Here is a 22,372-nt window from a genome sequence, read left to right on the forward strand (position 1 = left end):
TCCTTGAGCTTTGTGGCATGTGTGTGTTCTCAAGCTTTTATATCTTCTGCCTGATAAAAGGGATGAGAAGAAAGACTGGTTGGGTGGGAGGGGTCCTTAATTATATCAGCTGCTCTCCAGAGGTAGTGTCAACTGTAGTTGGAGTCCATGGAAAGGAGGCTGTTTTTTGTGATTGCAATCACAGCATTCCAAACAGACTTTCTGGTTCAAGTGATTCACTTGAAATTCTAATACAGCATACTGCATTTATCTGGCCTCCTCTAGAGCGGAGAAACCACATGCAGATTGGGTGACCACTTTGTAAATCACCATGCATATATATATACTTCAGTAGGAATCTAAGCGTCTGGTTACCTGCCACTTCAATTCCTCCTACCACTCCCATTCTTCTCTCTCTCTCCATTGCCTCCTGCTACAGGAAGGCCCTCGGCAAGCTTGAAGACCATCACCTCAAAGCACTTCGGGGAATGTTCAAAGTTCAAAGTGAATTTCATTATCAAAGTATATGTGTACCACCCTATACAACCCTAAGATTCATTTTCTTGCTGGCATACTCAATAAATCTATAGAATAATAACCATAACAGAATCAATGAAAGATCACCCGACTTGGGCATTCGACCAGAGTGCAGAAGACAACAAATGGTGCAAATACAAAAATAAGAAATAATAAATAAATAGATAGATAGATAGATAGATAGATAGATAGATAGATAGATAGATAGATAGATAGATAGATAGATAGATAGATAGATAGATAGATAAATAAATAAATAAATAAGCATCCTTCTGGACTAAACTCTGAATTCTCTGACTTTTTCTTTCTGTCTGCTTAAAAACTGGCCATGCCTGCTATTCATACATACTTGATACAGAGCCATTTTACTTAAATGGAAGGGTCCTAATCCACCCACTGCTTTTTATTGGCTTTCCTCCATCATGTCCTGTCTAAGTTTAGAGAAAATAAGAAGTCGGACATCTGATACATCTTTTAAATTTGAAGAAATCTGGCGACCTTTTATTCAATATTTTCATATGATTTATTGATTTTTGTAACAACTCTCTTCCAGTTATTTTTCCGAAGTTTTGGATTTGATCAGAAAGTCTTTCTTTTCTTGGTTTTATTCACGGGATTGACTGCCCGGTCCTTTTTTTTCCCCCTTTTGTTTTCGTTTGTATAGAATAGTGGAGGTTTTTTACATAAAAATTTCAAAAAGTCTTTTTTTTCTTCATGAATTGATTACCTTTTTCCTTATTATACATTCTAAATCAGATTAATACTATGCTTGATTTTGATAATGTTTATTTCACCTTCTTTATGTATTGTTATTGATATATATTTGAGATAATTCTCCTCAGGCTTGTATATATGCTCTTTTTAAATCAATAAAAAGATTAAAAGAAGAAGATATAGAACCTAGAACATTGAATAGTTCAGGTCCTTTGGCCAACCTAATCCAACACTTCTCTTCCACATAACCCTCCATTTTTCTTTCATCCATGATTCATCCAGTTTCAGGATCGGCACATCACGAGCAAGGTGGCATTTAATGCCCATCTTTAATAGCCCTCGGAAAGGGGATGATGTGCTACCTTCTGAAAGTGCAGCAGTCCTCCTAGTGTGTTCCCACAGTGGGGATGGGTAGGGAGTTCCAAGATTTAAACCCAGTGATACTGATGATATACTTCCAATTCAGCATGATGTTTGGCTTATGGAATTATCAAATATTACAGCATAATATTGGCTTGGTATTTCTCTATGACTCCTTTAGTACAGCCTAATCAATTGGGAATGGCCCACACCCTGTTCCTGGGAACAAAGCCAGACTAACTTCCAGTTGTCCAATTAGCCCACTTGGCTTGGTTTCATTCTTTCATAGATATTTCCTTTGGTCTATCCATTCCTTTTGTCACCTTTTCTAGAACTTGCTTTCTCTTTCCTTCCTTCCTTCTTTCTTTCTTTATTAGTTTGTTTATTTGTTTATAGGTTGATTGATCGAGATACCTCACAGAACAGCCTCTCCGGCCCTTCAAGCTGTGTCGCCCAGTCATCCCCAATTTAACCCGAGCTCAGTCACGGGACAATTTACAACCAACAATTAACTGGTCGGTCTTTGGGCCATGGGAGGAAACTGGAGCACCCTAAGGAAACCCACACAGTCACAGGGAGAACGTACAAACTCCTTACAGGCAGTGGTACCTTTCTCACCCCTCTTTCCCACTGTGAAGGAGAAAAGTCTGACGAACAGTCTTAAAACTGCACCGCTTTCCACAGATTCCGTATGACCTGCTAAGTGTTTCCTTCATTTTCCGTTTTTATTTTCAGATTTCTGGCTTCTGCGGTATTTTCTTTAATTTTCAAAGAAAGCTTTCGGTTGTTTCCCCATGTGGCAGTTATAAAGAAGTTAAAGAGAATTATTGGAAATCCATACCATGAAAACAGTCTGTTTGGCTCAAGCAATGTGTCTGGCATTGATCTTGTATGACAGCGTTGTAGCTCCTGAATTGATCTCCCAGCTTCTAACTTCATCTCGCCTCCGCCACCCACCTGCCCTCCCCCTCATCTGGCTCCACCTATCATCTTCTGGCTGGCACGCCTTCCATTCCCCCTACTTTAAATTGTAAGAAAGACTATAAAATATATGTGGGGGTGGGGTGTTTCTTACTCACACAAAAGTAATTAGGAGGACAACGAGAACGAGAAAATATAGGCCACCTTTTTCCTTAGTTTGCGACAGAGCATGGAGTAGGCCCTTCCAGGCCTTCGAGCCAAACTGCCCCAGCAAACCCACAACTCTGATTTAACCCTAACCTAATCACAGAACAATTTGCAATTCACCTATCCGGTACCCCTTTGGACTGTGGGAGGAAACTGCAGCATCCTGGGAAAACCCACTCATTCTACGGGGAGGGTGCACAGAGACTCTCTACAGAACAGTGCCAGATTTGAACTCTGAACTCTGCAACGTCCCGAGCTGTATTAGCGTCATGCTACCACTACACTGAACTATGTTGAACTATGGGACTCCGGACTTCGGATCAGAATGATAGTTGCTTGTGGTAATTGTTTGCATGCTGCTTTTTTCCTTCTGCACATTGGGTATTCGACAGTCTTTATTTATATATGGGTTCTTCTGGTTTTCCTTGTTTCGTTCTGCCTGAAAGGACACGAACCTCAAGCTTGAACAGTGTATGCATACTTTGCTAATAAAGGTTCTTCGAACTTTGAACTTGCTTCACCTTTCCTCATTCCCACTCATCCACCCGCCTTCCCCTTCACCTGGCTTTACCTGTCTCCTGCCAGCGTGCACACCTTCCCTTTGTGGTGAACTACATATACCTGTCTGGACACGCCCCCTGCTGACTGCTCCTGTGGCTCCTCCCACAGACCCCGGTATAAAGGCGATTGAGGCTTGAGCCCGGCCCTCAGTCTCCAGGATGTAGTATGGTGGTCAACTACTGCTTGTTCTTTCTTCCAGTCAATTAAAGCCGATATCTCGCCTCACGTCTCAGAGAGTTATTGATGGTGCATCACCCTTCTCCCAATCTCTTCTTCTGGCTTCTTCCCCCTTCCTTTCCAGTCCTGATGAAGGGCCTCCACCTGAAACGTTGACTCTTTATTCCTCTCCATAGATGCTGCCCGACCTTTTGGGTCCCTCCAGCAGTTTGTGTGTATTTTCCTTAATCTCACTTGCCTTCATCCATCCAGTTAATCCTTTGTCCATCACCCCTTCCTCTATTCCTCACTCTGATCTTTTACTTCTCCTCACCTGGCTATTACTTCACCCCTGGGCCCCATCCTCCTCCCCTTTCTCCTGCGGCCCACTCTTCACTCCAATCAGATTCCTTCCTCTACAGCCCTTTACCTTTCCTACCCACCTAGCTTCACGTATCACTTTCCAGCTAGCCTCCTTTCCCCTCCCCCCTCCCATCCTTTTTATTCTGGCATCTTCCCCCTTCCTTCTCGTCCTGACGAAGGTATTGGCCTGAAACGTCGACGGTTTACTCTTTTCCATAGATGTTGCCTGGCCTGCTGAGTTCCTCCATCATTTTGTGCGTGTTGCTCTAGATTTCCAACATCTGCAAACTTTCCCATGTCCGCCAGAGTGACTTTGCCTCTCGATCACTGAATGCTCTGCTACATTGCAAATAAATCCTTACATCTCTCAGTATATAAAGGCCCCTTCTGCTCACTGTATTAAATCTCCAGTTAATCCTCCATCAATGTCTTCTTGTCCTTGTCAGCATACAGTAGCTTGTTGTGATAAGATTCCATGTAAAAAGCTGCAGCTGACAACTACAAACACAGAGCTTCCAAACCCAGTTTTCCACACAGAATACACTGCACATCACCATCTGTTCAGACCCAACCCAGAGGATGTGTCTGCACGACTTTGTGTTTGTTTTATTTTGAGTAGCTTCTTTATCATCAAAAAGTCTAAAATTGTGTTTTTAAAGTTGTGAACTTAACAGTTATCTGGGCCTCCTCGACAAAATTATATTTGTGTGACTTTGCCAAGTTTCCACAGATACAGCTCAAGGCTTGTTTCCTTACTTTTTGTTTGAGGGATATAACTGACCTTGGAGAGTTTTGCTTTAAATATTAGAAAATCGGCAGGGTTTTTCAGTGGGTAAAGAAACTTCTGAGTTTCTGAAACTTTCTTATCAGAAGATGGCAAACTTTGATGAGGCTGATTTTCTATGCTCACATACACCCAGCTTCTGTAAACTCCCTTCTCCCTCTTTATCACCATTCTCTCACAACCTCTCTTGCTTTCACACCCCCTCACCTCATACTCTCTCTCACTTTCACATCTTCTCTCACCCTCAGAACCTTTGATGCTGTAACCCGACAGAACCCCTCCTGCTTCTGGTCACTTACCTTTTTTTTCATCTTTTCCACACAAGTCTTCTGGGGCTATTTTATGACGAAAAGTCGGACTGATCTAGATTGCATCTGCCGGAGTTCAGAAGAGACAGAGGTGGCTCGTCGATGCTTATAGATCCCGACAGAGTAGATGTGGAGAGGGTGCTTCTTCCTACGATAGAATCTAGTCCTAGGGACTCTTTAGATGTAAGAGATTGGACTTTTCAGATGGAAGTGAAATGCTTTCTGTCTCTCTCTCTCAGCCTTTGAACTTATTCCCCAAAGGTTGGTAGAAGGATAGTCTTTGAACGTTCTTATGGGAGAAGTGGACATACTGAACAGTTAAGGGGTTGGAAAATTACTGGGGGTGGACAGGAACGGGTAGAGTACAATCAGGTCAACCACCATCTTATCAAATTCAGAGCAGACGAGGGACTGAGTGGCCTATTTCTGCTTCTAATTTGTTCCATTTTCCAGAAACAAAGGAAAGTACTTGAATTGGTCGCCCTCTCTGTCTCTCAAAATTCAACAGGCAGCAAGCTCCTGAATTTGGATGTGATGACCGTCTTTCCTGATCCTTTTGTACTGTGTATTCACATCTTGCTTACAGTTCCACATGCCATGCCACATGACAGTTAACGGACCTTTGTGGTCAGATACAGGAATGCCCCTCCAGCACAGAGGAACCTGAGCACATGGAATGTGCTTTCTGAGATAGACTTGTGGCAAAGCACATTCCTTCCTGCAAGCTCAGTCACACAAAGAGATTGCTGTCATCCAGCTGCAAATGAAATCAAGCTGAGGCCAGCACCGTCAAAATGTTCGGATACGGCCCAAGCATGGAGAGAGAGAGAGATGTCATCAGTTCACTGACTGTTATGAGAACTGTTGCAGAGCTTAAAGGAAAAGGAAAACAATAAACGATAGGTCAACCGGGCCAATGACTAAAACTCTCAAACTATAAGTTAAGGCCAACTCTGTGACTGGAAACAATGACTAATACTAAATGAACATCGCTCCTTTCCAGTGTCAATCGAAATGGTAGTCCTCTTTCTCAAACGAGGACGAGAGTAAGCACGGAGCGTAAATGTTGCTGTGCTTTTGGTCAAGTCTCAACTAGAACGAAAGAAGGGAGTTAAATACCACCATAATAAGACAGTAATTAGCCAGAACGTGCGTTCTCACAGCACAATGCTGAATATATTGCGCAGCCTGTCTGCAGGGTCGCATAGACCCTGCAGCCGAGTCTGTGGTTGTGACAAGTACATTGAAGATCTCAGTGTAGCTCCACTGTATTAACATTTTTCTTCCTGCAACCTGCACATTAAAAGCATCCTGCATTTTGTGAAAAATCAAATAGAGGTAAGGACATTTACTGCAAATGGCAGGGCACTAAGGAATGCTGATGAATCACTCAAGTCAATAGTTCTTAAAGATTTTGAAAGATCTAGAGGTAGGCTTTATTTGCCACGTGTACATCGAAACATTGAAGCGTACAGCGAAATGTGTTGCTTTGCCTCAATGACCATCAGTCTGAGGATGTGCTGGGGGCAGCCCACAAGTGTCACCACGCTTCTGGCGCCAACATAGCACGTGCCCAGAACTCAGTACCCCTAACCTTACCCATGCGTCTTTGGAACCATCTGCCTATTCTGCATTCTGTCAAAGACATCGGCTAGTCTTGGCCTGTGTTGAATCCTGATGCATTTGCGATCCAAAGGTTCTTCAGAGGTCAAGAATGAGGCATCAAGCTTGTTGCTCTCGATTATTTTACTGCTAGAAGAGCAAAGAAGATGGAAGAGGAAGTCTGGCAGAAGACCAAGGAAAGAGCAAGATATAAAAGTAATGTGGTCATTTCATACCAGACACCTAATTACAGAAACTCCATTAATAACAACCAACCAATGAGAGTCAGATTCAAGTAGTATGATACCTGCCATTGAAAAAAGAAGTTTCCAGAAAAATACAGAGACAACTATAGCCACTGGAAAGCTCACACTTAGTGGCTACTTTATTAGGTACACCTGTATACCTGCTTCTTAATACAAGTATCTAATCAGCCAATCATGTGGCAGCAACTCAATGCATAAAAGCATGTAGACATGGTCAAGAGGTTCAGTTTTTCAGAGCAAATATCAGAATGAGGAAGAAATGTGATCTAAGTGACTTTAACCGTGGAATGACTGTTGGTGCCAGATGGGGTGGTTAGAGTATCATCTGGAAATTTCATGCACAACAGTCTCTAGAGTTTACAGAGATTGGTGCGGGGCGGGGGGGGGGGGGGTGTGAATCCAGTGAGTGGCAGCTCTGTGGCCAAAAATGCTTTGATAATGAGAGAGGTCAGTGCACAAGGGACGATAACTCAAATTACCACATGTTACAACAGTGATGTGCAGAAAAGCAACTCAGAACGCAAAACACGCTGAAGCTGAAGTGGATGGGCTACAGCAGCAGAAGACCACACACATACACTCAGTCGCCACTTTATTGCGTACAGGAGATACATAAAAAATGTGGCGACTGGTTGTATATCATGTATAGGTGTTTATATAAAAATACAAACAAGCATAGGAAAGTTAAAGTACAAGAAAAAACAATTATACAGCCCGATCCAATAGTTAACACCCTCACAGGCAGCAAAAACCAAAAACAGCAAAAGCTATTTACCAAACTCATTTTACACAGAACTTAATCTGAAAGAAGGTATTTGGGCTAAAACTATCACCAAGGAAGCATTAGAGCAAGAACTTCAAAAACTTGATCTTACCTGTCCCATCAGGAGTTGATCTAACAAAACTGGGCAGCATTTTAAGGGATGACGTTATATTGGTATCTTTCCTGAGACCTTTCTTCATCTCTGTTAGAAAGCGCTTGGATATTTCATGTAGTTGCTCATCTGACAGCTGCATGTGATAGAGGTACTTGTTGACCTGGAATCAAAGTTCAAAGTAAATTTATTTACTGATTTAGTGTAAAGTAGGCCTTCTGGCCCTTTGAGCCATGCCACCCCAGTAACCCCCCAACAAACCTAATAACCCTAACCTAATCACAGGACAATTTACAATGACCAATTAACCAACCAACTGGTCCGTCTTTGGACTGCGGGAGGAAACCGTAGCACCCAGAGGAAACCCACGCAGTCACGGGGAGAATGTTCAAACTCCTTACAGGCAGTGGCAGAAATTGAACCCACATTGCCTGTACTGCAAAGCGTTGTGCTAACCACTATGCTATACCATGCTGCTAAAAGAAGCTTTGACCTCCTTACAGAAAGATACCAGAATCGAACTTTCGAAACTCCCGAGCTGTGTTAACACTATGCTACCATGGTGCCCTTGTCAAAATACATACTGTATGTGTCACCATATATTAGCCGAGATTAATTTTATGGCAGGTATTCACAATAGAACAGTGAAATACAATAAAATCAGTGAAAAACTACACTGAAGTACCAACAAACAACAATGTGGAAAAGAAGACCAACTGTGTGAATGGATAGACGGATGGACGGATAGATAAATAAAAGAATGAATGAATGCTGTGAACGTGAGTATTTGAAAGTGAGTCCATAGGTTGTGGGATCAGTTCAGGTGTAAGAGCCGATTCATCCAGGTGATCGTACAAGGCCTACCACACTCAGGGTAATGCCATTAACCTTCCCAACCCTTGAGGGAGAGAGAATAATTTGACATTTATTTGTTGCTGCTTTGTTGGTGAATCCATAAAAAGCAATTAGACACAATCAGCTGACAAGCCAAAACAAATGCTGGCCTGTGTAATATCCAGTAATCCTTGGGGAAAAATGGGGAGACCAGAATTTATTTCAAAGCATCCTACAACCACTAAAATGTTTACTACTGGATAGTGTCAGCACACATCTACAACATTCATAGAACATTGAACATTACAGCACAGTACTGGCGTACCAGCCTTTTAACCTACTCTCAGATCAACCTTTCAATCTAACCCTTCCCTCTTTCATAGCCCTCCATTTTTCTATCATTCATGTGCTTATCTAAGAGTTTTGTAAACTTCCCTAATGTACCTGCCTCCACCACCCCCCTTGGCAGTTCCACGTACCCACCATTCTCTGTTTAAAAACTTACTTCTGACATCTCTGCTATGCCTTCCTCTAATCACCTTAAAATTATGCCCTTTCATATTACCACCATGGGAAGAAACATCTGGCTAACCACTCGATCTATACCTCTTATAGTCTTCGTACACTTCTGCCAAGTCACCTCTCATTCTCCCTTACTCCAAAGAGAAAAAAAGATATTAATTTATTTATTGAGACATAGCACAGCATAGACCCTTCTGACCCCTTCGAGCCGCGCCATCCAGCAATCCCCCGATTTTGTCCTACCCGAATCACGAGCCAATTTACAATGCCCAATTAGCCTTCTAACCAGTACATCTTTGGACTGAGGAAACCCACACAGGCACAGGGAGAAGTACAAATTTCTTACAGGCAGAGGTGGGAATTGTACCGGAGTCACTTGCACTGTAAGGTATTATTGCCAACTACTACACTACCTTGCCACCCCACGGGATTTGAGTCAAATTATTCACCTGACTCATTCCTGTCTTGTTTTGGAGGATGGAACTGACCAGGACACAAGAAATTAAACCCAGCTCTGCGTCAAAATAAAATGCCTTGGACTTTTTTAAGAGCCAAAAAGTAAACACATCTATTATCACAGCACTCCCTCATAACCAGACAAGAGCCAAACATGTTTGGGTTTCTCGAATTGAACTTGAATTCACGAGCTGCTGACAAAACTGATTTGCTACAAATAGAGGTGAGGTGAAGAGCTAACCAAATTGATTGCCAAGCACCATTTGATGTGATTCAATCATAAACGTTACAGCCACTGACAATGAGGCCTTCAGATGAATAGATTAAACTGCAATAAGATTTTATGGGTTTTGCAATGTTTATTTATTGTATTACAGAGATGCACCACAGAGTTAACTCATATATTGTAACTAAGTGACAAAGCAGCTTGTTTGACATCCATATGCACAGTTAAGAGATAAGTGAATCTCTTAGCCCAAGCTACTTGTACCAGTAAGTGTAGGTGAGCTTAGAGTCATTGCAAATCCAGCATCCTCTTTGACCTTCCACCATCAAGCAGAAGACTCCGATGAATAAAAACAAGGATGGTCAGGGTGGGAAACAGGGAAACAGTTTCTTCCCTCAGGCCATTCGGCTTCTGAACTCCCTGCCGCATCATTTTCAAAGTGTCACCGTTTAATCTGTTCTATACCTCACAATATTTAATTTATGCACTTTAGTTTCTTTATCTATGTGTGATCCATCTGTAGATTTCATCCTTACTTTCATAAGTTATTATGTGTTATGTGTACTACAGTGCTTTACACCCTGGTTCAGAGAAACGTTGTCTCATGTATATAGTTAAATGACAATAAACTTGACTTGATGTGAAAAGTCTACAGTTTCATTGGTGGTTCAAGGACAGCGGCCAACAACTACATTGACAGAAGATGGAGTACTTTGCACAGACTGGCCCTGCAGTGCTTCACTTGAGGGAGCCATGATTAGACAGAGAGGCCATCATTCAGCTTTGCTGTGATGAAGAGCAAGGGGGTTTATCCTGGCTCTCTGACCCACCAGAAAGTACCAGCGGGAGAAGGGAATGGACAGATACACTCAGTGGCCACTGATTGTATGCCCACGGTCTCCTGCTGCTGTAGGTATCCACTTCATGGTTCAAAACGTTGTGTATTCAGAAATGCTCTCCTGCACACCACTGTTGTAGCGCACAGTTACTGTCAGCTTGAACCAGTCCGGCCATTCCTCTCTGACCTCTCACATTAACAAGGCATTCTTGCCCACAGAACTGCCACTCACTTTTTTTTAATTTTGTTTCTTGCACCATTCTCTGTAAACTCCAGAGAATGTTGTCGGTGAAAAAATTCCAGGAGATCAAAAATTTCGGAGATACTCAAACCAAACCGTCTGGCGCCAACAATCATTCCACGGTCAAAGTCACTTAGATCAGATTTCCTCCCCATTCCAACGTTTGGCCTGAACAAAAACTGAACCTCATGACCTTGCCAGCAGGCTTTATGCATTGAGTTGCTGCCAGATGGTTGGTGGGGTGGAGATACATCTCTACCAAAGGAAGGTTAAGGTGCTCCTTCCCTCTGCTAGACTGCAGGTCGCTCTTGGGCAAGGTGTAGCACCTGCTTCTGGTCAGGGTCACGTGAAGCCATGGGAGCAGGTGGTGGATGGTCGTACGAGCAGCTGGTACTTATCACAAGTCCTGGTTATGCGACCACCGACACCAGGCAGACAATCTTTGAAGAGTATTGGTAATGTCTGGTGTCACCCGTCTTGTAAAGGCACTGCCCAGAAGAAGGCAATGGCAAAACACTTCTGTAGAAAAATTTGCCAAGAACAATCATGGCCAAAGATTATGACTGCTGACATCATTCGACACAGCATATACTCATGCCAAATCATAGGTTGATTAGATTTTTGCATGAACAAGCAAGTGTTCAGGTGTACCTGATAAAGTAGCTCCTGCATGCATACCGAAAGGGCAAGATGTAATTCACGGAAAAGAGACTGTGAGAGAGCTGAAAACAGCTGGACAGATTACATTGTAAATTCCATAAAACTCAAAGCAGACAATGAAAGGAACCACTCCTGTTCTTAATGCAAATTAAACAGGAAATTCGGCATCTGTATAAAGTAATCAGATTGTTCTCAAGCCTCGGTATCAACTGTATACAGGTGCCCAGGTGAGTGGCGTTGGAGTCTGTGTGCTCCACCCATGGCACAGCATCCATGCTGGAGTCGGTCCTGCACCCCCCCCCCCCCCCGCCCCACTGTTTGCTCAGCAGAAGACAAACCGTCTCGTGTTGGGCTGCAGACTTCTGCAACATTCACAGACTCAGGGCCTTGGGTGATTTTTTTTTTGAGTTATTGCATTTTTCTGCTATCTTGTATGTGCCATATGTGCTTTGTGCTGTGTGATTACTGGTACTGTGTTTTGCACCTTGGCCCCGGAGTAACGCTGGTTGGTTTGGTTGTATTCATGGGTATTCATGTAGGGTCGAATGACAGTTAAACTTGAACTTGAAGATAGTGGAAATATTTGACAGGTCAGACTGACTTTGCAAATAGAAATGCAATTTGGCTTTCAAAACTATTATTCTTTATATATTTATTAAAGACTGTCGCAGTTATAGGCAATCCCTTAGGATCGAGGCCGACTTATTTTCACTTCTACTTTTTGCGACGGGTGTCACCAATGTAGAGGGGGCCGCACTGGAAGTTCTGGGTGCAATGGACAACTTCAGCAGATTCACAGATGAAGTGTTTCCTCACCCAAAGGACTGCTTGGGGCCCTGAATGGAGGTGTAGGGGCAGGTGTAGCACCTCGGCCACTTGCAGGGATAAGTGCTGGGAGGGAGATTAGCGGAGGGAGACGAATGGACAAGGGCATGGTATTTGTTTTCCCATTTAATCATGAGATTAGCTCTATTCCTAGAAACTTTGTTGGAAGTGAAAAGAAACCTTGTGTCCATCACCACCAGGGCTACACGTTTCTCTGAAACTTATTTCCTGTAACTATCCAGCTTCTCAGCAAAACTCACTCACTGCACAACATTTATTAAATGATCTTTCCTGCTTGATGCACCATCAATAACTCACTCTGAGACGTAAGAAGCAAGATATCGGCTTTTATTGACTGGAAGAATGAACAACACTACATCCTGGAGAATGAGGCCGGGCTCAGGCCTCAATCGCCTTTATACAGGGGTCTGTGTGAGGAGCCACAGGAGCAGTCCAGACAGGTATATGTAGTTCACCACACTGCTCTCCTTGTTCTGTTGATAATTATTGAGTCTGTTCATGTGTTCAGATACGTTTGTGTTTGATTATTGACGTTCGTGCATGTGACCACTCTGCTAATTGCTGATTGCTCATGGCTGTTCGACTTGTTTTTTTTGCGATTTTGAGCAGTTTTCACCGATGCAGACTGGACTTCTTCGGCGAAGAACGTCCCTGGGCCCGGCAGTCAACTGGTGGTGAGGCACCGATCTGACTATTCCTGGATTCCTTGTTTGACATTTGACATTCTATCCATTGTTCGCTCGCTTTTTGAAATTTGCACATTTTGATCTTTTATGCACATTGGGTGTTCGATGCTTTCTTGAACAGGTTCCATGGTGTTTCTTTGTTTCGTGACTGTCTGCAGGAGGACCAATCTCAATTGCATTCTGAATACACAATAAATGTACTTCGAACCTTTCAATCTTTATTGTTTTCATAGCATCTTTATAGTCTTTATAGTGTATCATCCTTGGTAACGAACCACAATCAATTCTGGCAATAAAGTCACTCTGAGTTTGATTCCGACTAAAGATGGAAAAGTGTCATTGGACATTAGACTCCAAGTTTTATCAAGAATGGCTCTGCTGCAGACTAGTTGGTTACTCCCAGGCTCATATGCCACCTGGAGACAAATTTCCAAACTGCCCATGGCTGTTTGCACTATTGTCTTGTAAGTTGCAGGTTGCTAATTTGTCACAGTATGTTAAGGTTGTTATAGCTGGGGGTGGTAATGGGGACAAGCTTCCACTACCTATTAAATGCCCCCAATGGCGTGAGTCTCAAACAGCCTCTGACAACCATGTCCAGCTCTTGACATTCACATGTGGCTTAGCTACTAAGCCTGGGGTGGTATTGGGGACAAGCTTCCACTACTGAAAGAAGGTGGCTTACTGGTGCCTTAAAACTAGTCGCTTCAGGGAGCTAGAGCTCATCAGCTGTGGTGGCAGCTCATCTAGAAGGAAAACTCTGATCTCAAACTTTTGCTGCCTTGCTGCTGTACCCACTCATGGGGAAGTCTTTGGGAGTAAACCCTGAGGGAAAAATCTGGAGCTGGAGTCCCTTCGGCAGACCCACATTGAGTTCAACACTGTCTGGCAACTCCTGCAACGCTGCTGGTGCCAAACTGTATCAGTCTCTGCCGTTCCTTTGGGTACATCAACTGTCTGGCAAGGGAGAGCTTGCTACATGTGCAACAGTTTGCTCTCCATATCGACTTGCCCTAGCTTGTATACCTAGACAGCTAGGACACGACATCTATTATTGACCCTGACCAACAGAGGCCTCTAAAATTCTGTATCAATAGCAAGATGGCAATAGCAAATAAGGCAACCAATGGTGTCCTGCAGACAGTTCACAAAACTACTTCTTTAACTATTTCTTCTTACAAATATGATTCTACTACTAAGCTGTGTGCAGTTGGACCCTGGGATTTACATTTTGATGGTGTGTTTTGGGGCCAATTAGGCGATCAGGTGTTTGCTGTCTCTGAGGGAGTTTGGTGAGGCTTGGAGCTGCAGTGTGCAGCCTGGAAGCCAGGAAGCCTGGGGGCAGGGTGCGAGCCCATGATCAGCTCTATTGCTCTCCCGATTGAGGCTTCGAGCAAGATTGAAGTCAATGAGGATGAGAGCGGAGGATGTGCTGGTACTCGGCGCCACCTGCCTACATTTGACTGGTTTTCCTCTCCTTGCTGATGAGGAAAGTCCAGGAGTCTTGTTATCCATGTTGCAAGGATTGGTCGTCAAGGCTGTGGACTCGTTTTGGGGTCTTTGGAGCTCATGACTCATGTATTGCTGGATTCCGGTTACTCTTTCTTTTACAATTTTTGAGCCATTTGAAATGGGCAATCAATGCGTTCTGGGGCGTGTTGGCGAAGAATGGCTCTGCGGCCTGCAGTGGGTTAAAGTGCTTAGCTGAACTAAACTGAATACTACTGGACCCCTGGTTTGATATTCGATATTCTATCTGTTGTTCGCTCACTTTTTGCCATTTCCTCAGTTTGATCTTTTTCACAAATGTTTACGATGTTTGATGTCTGATGTTTACTTGAACAGGCTCCATGGTGTATCTTTGTTTCGTGCCTATCTGCAGGAGGACAAATCTCAGTTGTATTCTGAATACATACTTTGATAATAAATGGACTATGAACCTTTTAATCTTGGAATCTTTATTGTCTTTATGATATTGTTCCATGTTTTATGCTCGACAACGAGCCACAATCAGTTCTGGTCTGTTTCACATTCTGGCAATAAAGTGAATCTGATTAAAGATGGAAAAATAGATTGGGACTCCTGACTCCAATGTTCATCAAGATTGGCTCTGTTGCACACCAGTTGGTTACTATCAGGCTTGTATGCCATGTGGAGACAAATTTCTATGGTCAGTCAAATTTGAGGAGGGTGTTCCAGAGTGCGCAGGTGGAGCCCAGGGCTTTGACTCCATCAAGAAATGACATTTATAAAGGCTGGGGCTTTCCTGGAGCTGCTACACAAAGAAGATCACATCCAAGTGCCTTTAGATGGGCAGAATCCATACAGACTTGGAAAGCAAAGTCAAAGTTAAGTCCATGTACGCACAAGTGCAAAGAAAAATTTACTTGCAGAGGCACCACAGGCCCACCAGAGACACAATGTTCACAAAGAAGATAAATTATACAAAATTACATGAGAAAGAACAGAATTATAACCAAAAGAGTCTATTGTACTGCAAAGTGGTCATAGTGCTGCTATACTGAGGGTATGTTTAGGGTTGTGGAACTAGCTCAAGAACAGAGTGGTTGACAAGTAATAGCTGTTCTTGAACCAAAGGTGTTGTTCCTCAGTCTTGTGTATGTCTTTTCCAATGAGCTATGAGAAGATGGCATGGCCCCAGTGGTGGGGATATCTGATGATGGATGTTGCCTTCTTGAGGCAGCAACTCATGTATGTAACATGCTATAAGGTTTCACTGCTAATGTAATGGTTTCTCTGTAGCAGCAATGTTTGGGTTATGGCTAGTGATAACGGGGTCTGGAATGCTGGAGCAATCCAACGAGAGAGTTGGTGTCCTTTCTTGTGAGTCTGGAAGAGAGACTTTCACAGTCTTTTGCTGGGGAGAGATGAGGAGAGAAGACGCGAATGGAGAGAGCTGGTAGACCGCCGGACGGAGTGGACTTGGAGAGAGGGTCCGAAGGTCAGCGACGATCGGAGGAAGTCAATGGTTGACGATCGGCTTATCAGTAGCTCCAACGTTGCGCAATAGACTGTTCCGTGAGAATGGGCCCGTTTTCTTTTTTATTGTTTCTTTACTAACCATATAGTGAAAGTAAGAATTATAAAGTTCAATCATTTAATCGCATATTGTATACTGGTTGTTATTTCCAGGTACTGATTTGTAACAGGGGACACATTGTGCAGCATCCACCCAAAGAAAATTTCTTAAATTTGGCTAGGCCGGGGGCTATCACCCCCTATATTAAGCCGCTAACTGAAGCGACAGTTACATGTAGATGGTGGGAGGGATGGTGTATTGAGCTGAGTCCACTACGCTCTGCAGCTTCTTGTGTGCCTGCGCATTCTTATTGCGTTGCAGACCATGATGCAACCGGTCAGGATACTTTCAACAGTGCATCTGCAGAGTTTGTCAGAGAGTTCAGTGACAAACCGAATTTCTTTAAGCTTCAGCTCCTTGGAGGAATAATTTTCCTTGTAGCGTGCATAAGGCAGACACCACACCCACTTGGATTTGTCTCTTTCTGAGGAAAGCCTACAAAAGAAATGTGAGATACAACCCAGAAGAAATGTGAGGTCCATGACCCAGTCCTCATTAGGGGATCAGAGGTGGAGAGGGTCAGTAACTTTAAATTCCTTGACATTACCATGTAAGACCATAAGACCATACGATATAGAAGCAGAATTAGGCCATTTGGCCCATCGAGTCTGCTGTACTGTTGGAACATTGCTGATCCATCAGAGGAAGGCATGACAGAGCCTCCACTTCCTTAGAAGTTTGCGCGGACTTGGCATGCAATCTAAAACTTTGACAAACTTCTACAGGCACACAGTGGAGACCATCCTGAATAGTGGCATGACGACCTGGTTTGGAAACACTAAAAATCAAGAATGGGAAAGTCTGCCAAAAGCGGCGGGCACAGACCAGTCCATCACAAGAAAAGCCCTCGTCACCATCGTACACATTTACAAAGGAGCATCACCACAAGAAAGCAGCATCCAATATCAAGAATCCCACCATCCGGACCATGCTCTATTCTCACTTCTACCAACGGGAAGGAAGCACAGGAGCATTAGGTTCCACACCACCAGGTTCAAGAACAGCTTTTACCCTTCAACCATCAGGCTCCTGAACTAGTGTGGATAACTTCACTGACCTCAACACTGAACAGACTCCACAACCTACAGACTCATTTTCAAGGACTCAACAACTCATGTCCTCAGTATTATTTATTCACTTATTATTTATTATTACTTGGTGTCTTTTGTATTTGCACAACTTGTCTTCTTTTGCACGTTGGTTGTTTGTCAATCTTGGTGTGTAGTTTTTCATTGATTCTATTCTATTTCTACTGTGAATGCCTGCAAGAAAATTAATCTTAGGGTAATATATAGTGACATACTTAGATAATAAATCCACTTTAAACTTTAGAGGGGGCTGTCTCATGATAAGTAAATAATTGTAAGAGTTATGACTATTTAAATAGGGAACTTAATGATTTAACAGACATGGAATGCAGTCAATCCTCCTACTTCACAGCTGACATGAGTGATTCGCAGAATCCCCCTGAATTTCCTTTCAGTAGCAATAGTACCGAGGAAGTGAGTGATTCCGCTGTCTGAGTCATACATTTCTCAGCAACCAGTTATACTTCCCGTCTTTACAACAGAATTACATGAGCAGTGTTACTCAAGGCTGACTACATAAGGGGAAGGGAGGGCACATACGTGATACATTGCACACATACATTCTATAAGTAATTCATATTACTGAATATAGCTGAAAAAAATTCAACACCTTGACATGGCCAGCCTTCCATTGTCCTCACCCATGTAGTCAACAAGAACAGATTCTCAATTATTATTGCTTACAAAGTAAGGAGAATTTTCTGCAAACAAATGGAGTCATAAAGTCATACTACATGGAGCAGGCCATTCAGCACCTCCATGCGGACCAGAAGCATTCATCCTTTTGAGTGCCGAGGTCCAGACCCCTGCTCCGCACTCAAAAAGCCAGTGATGTGGACGTGGGATGAAGAACGTCGGGAGTCCAGATCTCCAGCTTTACACTCAAAAAGCTAGCGATATGGACAAGGCGGCGAAGGAGGTCTGAGGTTGACGGGCTGTCCCGGGTCAGTGCACGATCATGCGAAGAGGAGGCATGAGGGCCAGTCAGCCAGTGAAATAAGTTCGAACCATGGGTTCCCATCCAGAGGTTGATACTGAAGATAGAAGCCTGTAGGGCAATCATGAGTTTGGAAGTCATAGCCCAACGACTGAAGCCTGGAAGCCCGCAGAAGGTGGGAGGCTTGCCTGGAGTAGGAGGACCGTCCCTGTGTGTGGGCGGGAGAGAAGAAAGGGACTTGTTGCTTCGTTTCTTGCTGCGTTTTGTCTTTTTTGTGCTCTGTGTTGTTCTGCCAAGCATTGTGGAGTTGCTGAGTTCATCCAAGATGGAGAGTGAAAGGTTTTTGGATGTCAGATAAGACACGGAACCTGGGCTTACTGCGAGAAGGTTGGGTTTTGAAACAGAACATCAGCCGTGACCTTGAAGTCAAAGTCAAAATCAAAGTAAATTTATTGTCAAAGTATGTATACACTCAATGGCTACTTTATTAGATGCACCTACATACCAGCTCATTAACGCAAATATCTACTCAGCCAATTACATGGCAGCAACTCAATGCATAAGAGCATGCAGACATGGTCAAGAGGTTCAGTTGTTCAGACCAAACATCAGAATGGGCACGAACTGTGATCTGAGTGACTTTGACCATGGAACGATCAATGGTGCCAGACAGTTTTGTTTGAGAAGCTCAGAAACTGCTGATCTCCTGGGATTTTCACTCACAACAGCCTCTAAGATTACAGAGAATGTTGCAAAAGAAAACAAAAAAAAAATCCAGTGAGCAGTAGCTGTGCGGGAGAAAATGCCTTTTTTAAGAAAGAGGTCAGAGGAGAATGGCCAGACTGGTTCAAGCTGACAGGAAGGCGTCAGTACCTCAAATAACCAAACGTTATAACAGCAGTGTGCAGAAGAGCATTTCTGAACGCACAACACATCGAACCTTGAAATGAATGGGCTACAGCAGCAGAAGACCATGAACATACGTTCAGAAACCACTTCATTAGATACAGGAGGTACTTAGTAAAGTGGCCACTGAGTGCGTTCACCATAGACTACCCTGCCTCTCGTTTTCTTGCAGGCATTTACAGGAATAGAATTTATGAAAAACTATAGATAAAGACTGGCAAACAAGCAATGTGCAAAAGAAGACAAATTGTGCAAATGAAAATAAATAAATAAATAATACTGAGAACATGAATTGTATGACTCATGATGGACGATGAATGTCCAGGTGACTAAATGGCCTCTCCCTGTTCCTAGTTCTTCTGTTCTTATGGTTTCAGTAACTACTGACGGGCTGAGTAGTTAAGCAATGCGGCATAAAGGGTAACGTCGTTGAAGTAAAGGTTCAAGATTCAGGATTAGTTGATGTCATTTCCAGTTCACAAGTGTGGAGGAGAACAAAATAATTGTTTCTCTGCAGCACCCAAAAATGCAAAAGATGCACAATGATGAAAAAAAAACACAATAAATATTAAATAGCTCGTGTCCGTAGATTGATCGTATGTCCATAAAGTGACGCTAGGCACGGGAATGTCTGCACATAAGGTAATTCTGACAGGAATTTATAAAGTAGAGGTGGGGCGGGGTGTGAAGGGGTGGGTTAGTAGGTGGAGGTGTTGATCAGTCTTGTTGCTTGAGGAAAGTAATTATTTTTGAGCCTGGTGTGGATGCTTCATAGCCTCCTCTCTGATGGGAGTGGGACAAACAGTCCATGAGCAAGATGGGTGGGATCCTTCATGGTGTTACTGGCCCTTTTCCTAGGTCCTTGATGGGAGGTAGACTGGTGCTGGTGATGCGTTGGTTAGCTTTGACTACCCGTTGGAGAGCCTTCCCGTCGGCTGCAGTACAGTTTCCGTACCACGCAACGAGGCAGCTTGTTAGGATAGATAGATAGATACTTTATTCATCCCCATGGGGAAATTCAACTTTTTTTTTTCCAATGTCCCATACACTTGTTGTAGCAAAACTAATTACATACAATACTTAACTCAGTAGGACATGGGTAAAGATGTGCACAGTCCCGCTCTCCTCAGGAAGCAGGGGTAGTGCTGAGCTTTCCTGAATGTATAGGTTGGATTTTGGGACCATGAGAGGTTGTTCGAGACGCGCACACCCATCGTGCTCACAGTTTCCGGTGCTGTACCGCTGATATAAAGAGGGGTGTGAGTAGAGCGAATCTCCTAAAGTCCATAAGGTGAGAAAAGCAAAGTGTAGAATATCAAATTCACTTGGTTGCATTTAACATTCAACACAGCTGAAATTGTTACTGTAGATTTCTAACAAGGAGCATTATGTACGAAATTTGCTTGATTTTTAAATGAGGTTCCTGACAGACTAGTTATGCTGGTTAGTCACAAACTAACTCTCCCCTGGCCATTACGGTCGACAGAATAGTGCAACCAATGAGGTTGCTTCAGCAGCAGGAAGAGACTGTTCGTTCTGCCATGGTCCAAAGCCCACAGAATGGATGAGAAGGGCCGAAGGGCCTGTTCCCATGCATTATTAAGCCCATAGGGTGGCACGGTGCAGATGGGTCACTACCAAAGGAGGTGTAAGGTGCTCCTTCTCTCCACTAGCCTGTAGGTCACTCTTGGGCAAGGTGTAGCCCCTGCTTAGCCCTCTCGATCAGAGTCACATGAAACCATGGGAGTAGCTGGTGGATGGTCATATGGGCGGCTGGTACATCTCACAAAACCTGGTTATGCGACCACTGACACCAGGCAGACAATTTCTGAAGAGTATTGATAATGGCTGGGGTCACCCGTCTTGAAAAGCACGCTGCCCAGAAGAAGGCAATGGCAAACCACTTCTGCAAAAAAATTTGCCAACAACAATCATAGTCACGAAAAGACATGATCGCCCATGTCATACAACACGGTACATAACAAAGAAAGGAATGTGATTGCTCCCATGGCCCGATGACTGCAAGTTTGCTCCAATTCAAACTGTAGTCCCCGTGCACTTGCTTTTTCTGCAGTCAATTAACTGCAGACCATTACTAACGGTCCAGAGAATCTCCCAAATATTTCACAGACCCAAAGCAAAAATCAATCTCCTCAGCAGAAACCGATAGCTAGTACAATCAGCTCATTAGTTTGTGACAGGGAGATGGCTTAACCTTTTTAAATTTACAAAGATGAAGTACAGAACTGTTAACCAGCCTGACTAAAACCTCCAGAACTTTCCTTTATAGCTTAGATTATTTTAAAATATCATCACTGCAAAGCATAGGATTACAATGGAGCAGCCTGCCTCTGACATTCATAATGGAAATCCTGAAAGCATTCAGAGTCCAAATGTTAAAATTAGAACAACTATTTGTGGACGTCCCCTCAGGGAAGATGGAGCAGGAGAGTGGTCTGCTCTGGGTACGTGTCGTGAGACATGAACCAATTGCGGTGAGGGGCGGTGGCAAAAGAAGGAATCCAGTGTTAATCTGTCCCAAGTTATCATGTCTGAATAGAGGCAGGATGATTATAATGAGACTTTGAAAACACCTCACTGTCAAACTGAGCTCAAGTGTGAAATGGTAATGTCCATTTAATCGGAATGCATTAATTAGAAGCTTAATTAACCATGAATGTCTGGCAGTGGCAGACTGTATTTCCCAGGAATAACCATGGCGGTGATTGTGTTAAAGTAGACTGATTAATAAAAGTAATTTCTTTGCTGGGAACCGTCGGTCTGTGTAAACACGAGAAATTCTGCAGAGACTAGAAATCCGATGCAACACCCACAAGATGCTGGATGAGCTCGGCAGATCAGGCAGCATCCATGGAACTGACGGATAGTCAATGTTTCGGGCTGACACTCTTGTTCAGGACTCGCTTTGTGTAGTTTTTGCGATTGGTTTGTGTGCAGTCTTTCATTGATTCTATTATATTTCTTTGTTCCACTGTGAATGCCTCTTTTGAAAATGAATCTCAGAAAGTATATGACATATACGTACTTTGATAATAAACCTACTTTGAATGTATAAAGACGTTTCCAGCTCCTGACATTATTGTTGAGCATGACACTCTGCTCACGATTATAGAATTTGAAAGAAACTGCATCAAATCCGCTCTGACACATGACATTTGGGGCATCTTTTAGGTGGGGAGGGAAAAATGCCCAGAGACACAGACTGCCGTGTTCAATAGTTCAATTTAATATCAGAGAATGTACACAGTATACAATCTGAAATTCTTACTCATCACAGACATCCACGAAACAAAGAGAAACAAAAAACAATAACGAACGACAGAAATGTTAGAACCCCAAAGCCCCCCCACCCCACACACAAGCAGAGGCAAAGGCTTC

The 22,372-nt window shown here is 43.3% G+C and overlaps 1 protein-coding gene across 1 annotated transcript in view; it reads right to left on the bottom strand.

Annotated features, from left to right (window-relative positions):
- The window catches only part of hk2 (hexokinase 2), a 92,316-nt gene that overhangs the window by 49,666 nt on the left and 20,278 nt on the right, over positions 1 to 22,372 (bottom strand). Inside the window, exon 2 of the mRNA XM_073060197.1 lies at positions 7,634 to 7,796. Within this exon, the coding sequence (XP_072916298.1) occupies positions 7,634 to 7,796 (163 nt within the window). The remainder of the gene's footprint in view (positions 1 to 7,633; positions 7,797 to 22,372) is intronic.

Source organism: Hemitrygon akajei, chromosome 1 (assembly GCF_048418815.1).
Source record: "Hemitrygon akajei chromosome 1, sHemAka1.3, whole genome shotgun sequence".
Classification (NCBI taxonomy): domain Eukaryota; kingdom Metazoa; phylum Chordata; class Chondrichthyes; order Myliobatiformes; family Dasyatidae; genus Hemitrygon; species Hemitrygon akajei.